We start from the raw sequence: 9,258 nt of genomic DNA, 5'->3' as shown, positions 1-9,258 counted from the left end.
CCGAGTCCCCGGATCCGCCATGGCACCCCGAACGGGGACCGCTCTGGAGGCCCACTGTCCGTGTCTGTCCTGAGGGACCTCCAGAGTGCCCACCCCCCCCTCCCCATTGGATGTTATATGGCGTGAGGTCACGCCTTCCGGAGGGGGGCGTTATGTCAGACTCTGTTCCATGTTTTGTCTGTGTCTTGCTCCCCAGGTGTTCCTTTCCCATGTTTAATTTGTCCCAGGTGTTCCCCATGATGGTTCATGGATCCCAGGTGTGTCTCGTCATCCCCTCCTCCTGTGTGTATTTAAAGTGTTCCCAGTCTCTAGTTCTCTGTCTGCTGTTGAACGTCTTCCTGTGTTCGTCTCCCTTGGTTCCTTGGTGCAAATAAAGTCTTGTCAACATATTCTCCAGCGTCTCCTCGTCCCTCGTGTGTGTGTGTGCATCGTGACACATGCAGGCCTTGTCAATGCAAACAGTTTTTCGGGTTGCAGTACAACAACTTTAACAAGCAAAAGGGAATTCATGAACAGCACACAATTCAATGCAGAGTCTCAGTAAACAATAACACATCAGCCACTGGTATGCATTACATAATGTGAGCAGTGCAGTCAATATGTTTTGAAATCTTTATGTATTTATTTATTTATTGCTTTGATTGGGCTGTAAGGAGAAAGGCAAGTAGGGTTAGGGTTTAAGTAAATAAATAAATGAGCGAGTGCTAGATGGTCTTATGGATTGTGCAACAATTCTGAGACTTAAAGTGCTAGACCACCAATAGCCAGAAATGTTTCGTTATGTCTTTAAATGTCACTTTGTGTATCACAAATGTATCACAAAGAACTTTAACCACACATTGAAATACAGCTACTTATAGGCTACTTGTTTCTTTAGGTGCTGAGGCAGTCCAAACAACATTAGAAATCACGCTCATTGCAGACTAACAGGCTGATCCTGTGTCACATTCAAAAGTGGTGGAAATGATGAAATCCATTATTGAAATGCATAAATCCTTGATGGAAAAGAATAAACTTAAGGTAAATGTACAGATTAAGATCATGTCACATACTGTATAACTCAATTAGCATGAGGGTAGGAAACTCAATAGCATTGCAACTTCATGTTTGTAGCTCACTGAAATTAAATCCACCTTCATCACAGAGAAAACACAGAAGAAGGCTCTTTCTGCCACCATGAATGCTATGAATGCTCCTCTGATGCTTTCGTTATTCCTGTTTATTCAGTTGCTATGCAAAGGTGAGTATTTTATTGTGTGGCATTATAACTGATTCTGTATTATAAAACTAGTGTTTTGAATAACCATTATTATGCACCTAACCTAATAGTCAAAAGTCTCTATGAAAAGGAAATTTGATTTGTGACTTGTTTTTTTTTTGTTTTTTTTTTGCAGTGGATGGAGCTGTGGCACTGAAACAGAAAATCTCACTGACCAAAGCAGTGGAAAAGTTAGCCGTTATAGACTGTCAATTACATATAAGCTGCTGGGGCTACATCCACTGGTATCAGCAAAAAGATCAAGAAACACTCAAGAGAATTCTGTATGCTGACATTAATGATGGATCTGCAAAAGGGAATGATGCTGGTGATGAGTTCAAATCAGAAAAGAAAGCATCGAATCATTTTGCTTTGAAAATCACCAAGCTGAAAAAAAGAGCATTCAGCAATGTATTACTGTGCATGCTGCACAGCAAAATCCCCAGAGTTAAATCAACTCTGCTCAGAGTACATATTGTCCCAATCTACAGAGTGTTAAAGTAACACTGAAGCTGAGTTAAAGTTAATGGGTTAATTAAGCAATTAATTAATTGATGAGTGAGCATTAGTAAAGAAAACCCACTGTTAACAATGTTGAAGATGAACAACTACTGCTCAGGCTTTTAGACATGAAAACATATCACATAATCCTCAACAGTGGTAACTCTGCTTCAGTTTTACTTTAACACTCTGTAGATTGGGACAATATGTACTCTGAGCAGAGTTGATTTAACTCTGGGGATTTTGCTGTATGGGACTACAACTCAATCAGCACTGTAAATATAAATACTGAAGCTTTGCACAAAAACTGCAGGGTTCCTGTCTTGATCTGAAGCCACAAACCTTTCCCTGAACTTTATATAAACATAAATGTACTACTGTAGTTCAAACAGTAGAGCATGGTGCTAATAACACCAAGCTTATGGGTTTGATTCAGGGAATACATGAAATGACAAAATGTATATCTTGAATAGCAGTGTAAGCTGTGACTGACAAATGCAGAAATAAACAACGCAACCAGATTCTGTTTACTATTTTTGAATAAGGGGCTCTGAGCCTGAGCTGTCATCCTAATCATGAACCTCAATGAAAACTCAGATTAGCATGAGGACAGGAAAACAGCCTCCCATTTGTTACCCATATGCAGTTGATATCAAAAATGTATTATTAGAAATTGGGTTCTGATACCATTCTGTTCAGAAATAGGGTTCTGGTGTGGTGCTGCACCTGCTGGATGTCCTCATAAATGTGGTGAAAAACATCAGTAGACTGCAGATGTACATACAAACCCCTTCTTTATAGGAGAACTTACATAGTGGAAATGATTAAAGTTTGTCTGAGATTTGAAAATATACATCCCTTGCTGGTGAAATAACATTCTGCACATATAAAGAAAGATGAGTTCACTGCCCCTACACAGTCTAATAAGCTGCTCAAGGCTTTACCAATATTTTTGTTTATGTAGCATATTAAGTTAGCAGACAAGAATTTATGTACACTGGTGGTCAAATGTTTGTAATAATTAAAATTTGTAATGTTCCTGAAAGAAGTCTCTTATGTTCACCAAGGCTGCATTTATTTAATCAAAAATATAGCAAAAACAGTAATACTGTTAAATATTTTTACAATTTAAAATAACTGTTTTCTATTTTAATCTTTAATGGCAAAGCCAAGGAATTGCATGTCAGCATCCATTACTCCAGTCTTCAGTGTCCCTTGGGCCTTCAGAAATCATTCTAATATGGTGATTTGCTGAAAATTCGGTAGCACTTTATTTTACAGTACGTGTACTTCCCTGTACATCCATGGTAAATATCTTGTACCTACAGGCAAATGAGTGGTAACACAAGGTACTTACCTGAAGTGTATGTACATGGTAACTAATAAGAAACGCGGCTGTACTTAACAGTCGTACATGCATGGTAATTATTTTGTACATACAGACAAGTGTTGGTACTTACAGGTAGTGCCGTACATGAACGTACACTTATTGAGTAATTGATGGTAGGTGCCATTGCAGTTAACTTGCCTCATCTTTAACGACACTGTTTCTCTTAACTAATTGGTCCAATAGGGATTTTTGATGACGTACATTTCTAATAATTATGTGTGTAGACAGATTTTATTTTGGAATTATACAGTAGCTACCAGACTCATATTTGCACTTGCAACTCCTGATTGTCATGTGTCTAAATCCCTATTTAAAAGGACTGTGCCTGCTAAGTATTAACACTATGCAGTGCTGCACAGTTACTGCCGTGTTCCCAACCAACTTCCAAAGTTCCAAACTGCAATGGCACCTACCATCAATTACTCAATAAGTACCTTGGTCCATGTTTATACCCCTCAACTTGAGTACCGCATAACTTATTCTGTACATTAACTAATAGGTACATACACCATGCATGTACATTTTACATAAACATTACACAGGTTAGGACTATAATGTTCTTTTTAGCAACATCATATGACCCCTTTAACAGACACAAGGCCTTCATTTGAATTAATTTTTTAATTAATTGATTAATATTATTATATTTTTTACTAAACGTTTAGTGAGTCTGCATAGCCACAGACCGCATTTCTACTGTTGGTCAAATCTCAGCTTGTTGACAGTTGTACCAGCCGTGAGTGAGTATTGCAAGATTTGTAAATAAACTATTGCAGTCCTACTGGTAACAATGTGATATGACACTGTACAGAAGACTATTGCTGGATTTGTTCAATGCAGAAGTAAATTAAAAGTGTTTTAGCACTTCAGTGACCAAAATCAAGATTAAGATTCATATTATCTCTCTTAGTTAATATTTCAAAAGTCTACTTAGTTAATATTTCAAAAGTCTACAGGGATATTCTACAACAATGTACATAAGGCAACAGCAGATGCTCTTTTGCACAAGCTGCACCTTTTTGTTCAAGAACAAATGACTGTGGGAGACAGGAAAGTCTTCGGTTCGGGTACAAGACTTTTCGTGATAGGTAAGAAAAAAATCACATCATTAAGGTCTTCTAGGCTGATTTTAAGCATTTTAAACTTAATTTCACACTAATTACTTGTGCAATTCAGCTGAAGAAGAGAGAATAGCTAGTGTAGAATAGCAATTCCAGGCTGCTTTAGTGAGTGTGCATGTTTGCATAAAAAAGGTGAAAATATGCTAAAGTCATTGTTTACCCAAAATGAAAAGTCTGTCATTATTTTCTCACCCTCATGTCATTCTAAACCTGTATGACTTTTTTCTGTGGAGCACAAAAGGAGATATTTTGAAAACTGTGCAATTGTTTTGTGCATACAATGAAAATAATAATAAAAAAGGTTCAGTGTGATTTTGGACCCCACTGACTTCCATTGTACGAACGAAAACAGTTCTAAAACATTCTTCAAAATATCTTTTGTGTTCTACGGAAGAATAAAGTCATATGTTGAATAGTATGAGGGCGATGATAACAGAATTTTCTTTTTTGTTTTTGTGAATTATCCCTTTAAAATAGTGTAGACCATCAGGAACAGTGGTCTTAATCAATTATATAGTAGGCTAGAAGGTTTTTCATTATTCAGAAGTATTTGTAATAGACTTTATCTGAGTGGGCAACTGGATCAAAAGATTTGGATCTGGAACACGGCTGGTTGTAACCGGTAGGAAACAGTGTCAGAATTTCTTCAAATGCATAAAATTATATAATTTCTAAGTAAAAACTATGCCAGTCATTCTCTTTTTGCTTATTTGCTCATTTGCTCATTGATCACTGAAGCTATGTTCAACATGTGTTTCTCTCAAGACCCAAAGAAAGAAATTGTTACGGTACCAGAGTTGACTGGATACCGACCATCAAAAAAAAACACTGACATTCATGGCAAACAGACAATGTTATGCCATGCCAGTGGCATGGTTCCTGACTTTGTGACATTCAAATGGCAAGAAAAGAGCGGTGCAGGACAGTGGACAGATGTATCAGAGGAAAATGTTTTGGAGCAGAGGAAAGAAAGTCCAGCTGTCACTGTGACAAGTATGATGATTGTAGATAAAAACATGGCAGAAAACAAGGACTACCAATGCATTGTTACCCATGAGGGAAACACTGAGAATCCTTCCAAATCTCTTGAAATGAAGAAAGGTAATTTGAAGACACTCCGATTTACTACAAATTGCATGGAAATAAAGTTTAATACAACTGATACGGGTTGAAGACACAGAAAGCTTCCATTATAAACAATTATTCCTTATTATGTATGACAACCTCATTAAACCATTAATTAAATCAAAGAATTAATTAGAATTAAACACTACAAACATTACAGTGTTAACATATGGATGAAACATTCATGAAAAAAAAAAATAATATGAAGTTTATTTGCAATTTTTTTTTTTTTTTTCAAAAATCATGTTTTTTACTATGTTATCATGTTTTTATTGTGATTTATTGTGTTAGTTAGCTGTATTTTTTAGTTATTTTTTTTTTACCTAATCAAAATAACCCAACTGCAGTTTGATTGAGATTAATTGGAATGCACAATGAAAAATACATCATTTTTGAAAATTGTTAAAAACTGAGTTATCTGTTTTTGCAAATGAACTCTTCATATATACATGTGTTTGTGTATTTGCATTTACATTTTTGTCACTGTATTGTTATATTTTAGAAAACAGTAAGCCGGCAAAGGAATCTAAAAATGATGCTCAGAACCCAACATGTTCACCCAGCACTGAGGAGACCATAAAAAAGCAAATATCAGGTAAATAAATGAAAAGTTAATAGATAAATGTATATACATTTGGATGGATTTTTAACTATTTTTGTATTTCAAGATCTTATTTCCAAGCCAACATTTAAATTAATACTTTTTTTGCCAGTTAAAATCAGAGTATAACCGTTTGTACATTTTCTTTTTATATGCTTCTTAATGTCATTTAACAGACTATTATACATTTAAATTAATACTTTTTTTGCCAGTTAAAATCAGAGTATAATCGTTTGTACATTTTCTTTTTATATGCTTCTTAATGTCATTTAACAGACTATTATTATTATTATTATTATAGTCACTGAACGATTCTGATCTAACTGATCCTATTTGTCTTAATTTAATTGGGTAACACTTTACAATAAGATGTAATTTGTTAACATTAGTTAACGTATTAACAAACATGAATGAACAATGAACAATACATTCATTACAGTATTTATCAATCTTTGATAATGTTAGTTAATAAAAATACAGTCGTTCATTGTTAGTTCATGTTAATTAACAGTTCATTAACTAATGTTAACAAACAACTTGTGATTTTAATAATGCATTAGTAAATGCTGAAATTAACATTAACTAAGATTAATAAATGCTGTATTGTTCAATCTTAGTTCGTGTTAACTAATGAACCTTATTGTAAAGTGTTACCTTTTATTGACACTGCACCTTAAGGGACCAAAAAGAGAAGAAAAAACTTACATTGTCAGATCATTCATGCCAAAACATCTAATTCACATAAATTGTTACCTGTGTTTATCAAAAACATAATGCGCAGATATGTTACGCTTGCTACCTATATACAGTATGAATACAATTAACATATAAATATTTTACATAAAAGCATTTAACTGTTTTTTTTCTTTATTACAGGAGATTCAGAGCAAATACCAAGTATGTTCCTGTTTGTCTATGCATATGGTGTCTTGCTCATGAAGAACGGTTTATTTTTTTGCATTGTGTCTATGTTTCAATTAAAGAGAAAAGCTGGAAAGAAAGACAAAAGCTCAGAGACTTAATGCATAAGATAAATATCAAGCAAGCAAAGGTTTATTACATAAAGCACATTTCGCTAACTAAAGAATAGATGCATATCTACAGCAATATTATTTCTGCTTAAAATGTATGGCTTTTAAATTTGTTGTAGATCTGCTTTGAACAATTTACTTTTTCATCTTTAAAATGCAATATTTTGATTTTTTAAAATGTATAATGTACCCAAATTTAAAATGTGTTACTTTCCCATTGTAATGTTTTTGTTGCATTCTCTGAATTTTTTAAATAAAATCTGCTCATAAAATAAATGAAATGTTATCTTTACACGTGTAGTAAGACGAATTATCTACAAACGCACTTTTTCAATTATGAATAATTCAACTCTTTTTTTATAAATTATGATTGTATGAGATCTTATCTTAAAAATAAAATGAAATTATTATATAAAAAGATTATTATATTATCCCAGACATTATCAATAAATCAAAATGCCAATAAAATACAGCATGTACCAGATAAGTACTTATTTAGGTTCCAATAATTCATAACATCATAAAAATTATATAATTTATTAATAATAATACTAAACTTGACTATTATGTTTGCTAAATCACTGCCTAAAATTTACTATTTTACTACTTAAAATTTACTTCTTAAAAAACAAATAACATTTTACATCTTTATAGTGCACTATGCTACAAAATAATCTGTTTTAATTTATTAAATAAGTTTAAAGATCAAAACCCCATATACATGAATGTGAAAACATGGTGATTGAAACTGCTGCGGTAGGAAAATGTGGTTGGGTATGTACACACCGCAGGCGGAGGCGCGTACTGGAAAGAGAGCATGCAGCAGTTTAACCACAGCACGATTGGCTGATAATTTATTAGCGGCTGCAGGGTGTTTGTCTTGTTGATCTAAGCTGTTATTTGTGGGCGAGGAGGTTGCACTATCCGTGAGAGCACAAACTGACTCTCAGCTGGGGTTTCCGCTCCCCTCGCTTTCAGGCTGGAAAAACTCATGCATAAAGACTCACATTTAATAAAAACAGTAATTGTTTTAATGCATAACGAAAGAAAAATACAATCGGCCATCATCCTGCATACTTGAGGCTTTGTGATAGGTACATACTGTATGGAGATTCTCAAAATATTAAAGAAAACCGGAGGTCCCAGACCTGCACCAGATACATAAGCCCTTATTCAGTAAGCATGGCAAAAGTAAACTCAACAGGAAGTAGATTTATTTTTCTTACTTAAGATGATTTAAGAAAGCTTACTGAAGAGGAGCCAAAAACAAAAACTTCAGTTTTGTTACACTGAAGCATTTGAAGAGTGGCATAAATGTCGTGTTCAACGCTGATATCATTTGATGATTAAGTTCAAAATGCACATTAAAATCCTTCATTTTTTCAAGCAGTACTGCATAAACACTAGTTTTTTGTTCAGTGGAAAAAAATTAAGTCACACAAAAAAATCAATTGCACTAAGAGCTTGTGTGGGCATAGAAAGAGATAAACAAACTGCTGATCATGGCGATAGTGGATTTAAGGCAGAGTGACTGTCTAGTTCTGGTCACCCATGTACAAAAACCTATATTAAGACACATGGCCCGAGGTTGAAGAGGCTGTTGCACTCTGACAATCAGTCTTTAATCTGAGCTCCTAATAAAAAAGCAAAATAATAACGTATTATTAAGATTACTTGGATTAGATCAACTGAGGAAGAAAAACATTTTATACAATAACTATTAATATTGATACCTGTTAGACGATGGGCTTCTCAAGATCATATTTATCATCAAGTTCTTCATCAGAGTCTACAGAAGCAAAGGATCGTATTTAGTGTGATTAACAGAGCATGGCTGTTGTTTGCACACAACAAACAAGCCAAAAAACACCAGTGGGGATGTTTTTACAAATGCACAAGGTATGTTATATTCATAAAAATATTCACTTACAATTTTCTCATATTAATAAAGTACACATAATTTTGTTGCCTGTGATGTTTTTCTAAGCAACAACTGAAAACTGAAATAATATTGAAAAATGGAAATATGAAGTAATAATATATATATATATAGTAAGCTCTGTTTACTAAGATGAACAACATCCATCTGAATAAAATCAGCACAGAATAGTGATCTTTTTTTAGGCTGTGAATCTAAAGCACATGAAGGCACAGGGTAATGCAAAGACATGTGCGATCATTTAAAATGCATAAAATATGAAAGGGACACATACTGCAGCAATGTCAAAAAG

At 34.1% G+C, this 9,258-nt stretch overlaps 1 protein-coding gene and 1 long non-coding RNA gene across 2 annotated transcripts in view; one reads left to right on the top strand and one right to left on the bottom strand.

Annotated features, from left to right (window-relative positions):
• Window positions 1-7,211, top strand: part of LOC107657426 (uncharacterized) — a 13,489-nt gene extending 6,278 nt beyond the window's left edge. Inside the window, exons 3-6 of the mRNA XM_016445480.1 lie at window positions 4,842-4,892; window positions 5,036-5,371; window positions 5,898-5,990; window positions 6,873-7,211. Coding sequence (XP_016300966.1) covers window positions 4,842-4,892; window positions 5,036-5,371; window positions 5,898-5,990; window positions 6,873-7,018 — 626 coding nt within the window. The 3' untranslated portion in view covers window positions 7,019-7,211. The remainder of the gene's footprint in view (window positions 1-4,841; window positions 4,893-5,035; window positions 5,372-5,897; window positions 5,991-6,872) is intronic.
• Window positions 7,212-8,035: 824 nt separating this feature from the next.
• Window positions 8,036-8,839, bottom strand: LOC107657416 (uncharacterized). Its single transcript, XR_001630681.1, has 2 exons — window positions 8,761-8,839; window positions 8,036-8,661 (listed from the first exon to the last, which is right to left on the bottom strand). It is a non-coding gene; the product is annotated as an uncharacterized LOC107657416 (long non-coding RNA).
• Window positions 8,840-9,258: the final 419 nt, after the last annotated feature.

The sequence above is a fragment of the Sinocyclocheilus anshuiensis genome, unplaced genomic scaffold (assembly GCF_001515605.1).
Source record: "Sinocyclocheilus anshuiensis isolate Anshui unplaced genomic scaffold, SAMN03320099.WGS_v1.1 scaffold155, whole genome shotgun sequence".
Taxonomy (NCBI): domain Eukaryota; kingdom Metazoa; phylum Chordata; class Actinopteri; order Cypriniformes; family Cyprinidae; genus Sinocyclocheilus; species Sinocyclocheilus anshuiensis.
This window is presented reverse-complemented; position numbering and strand designations above follow the sequence as displayed.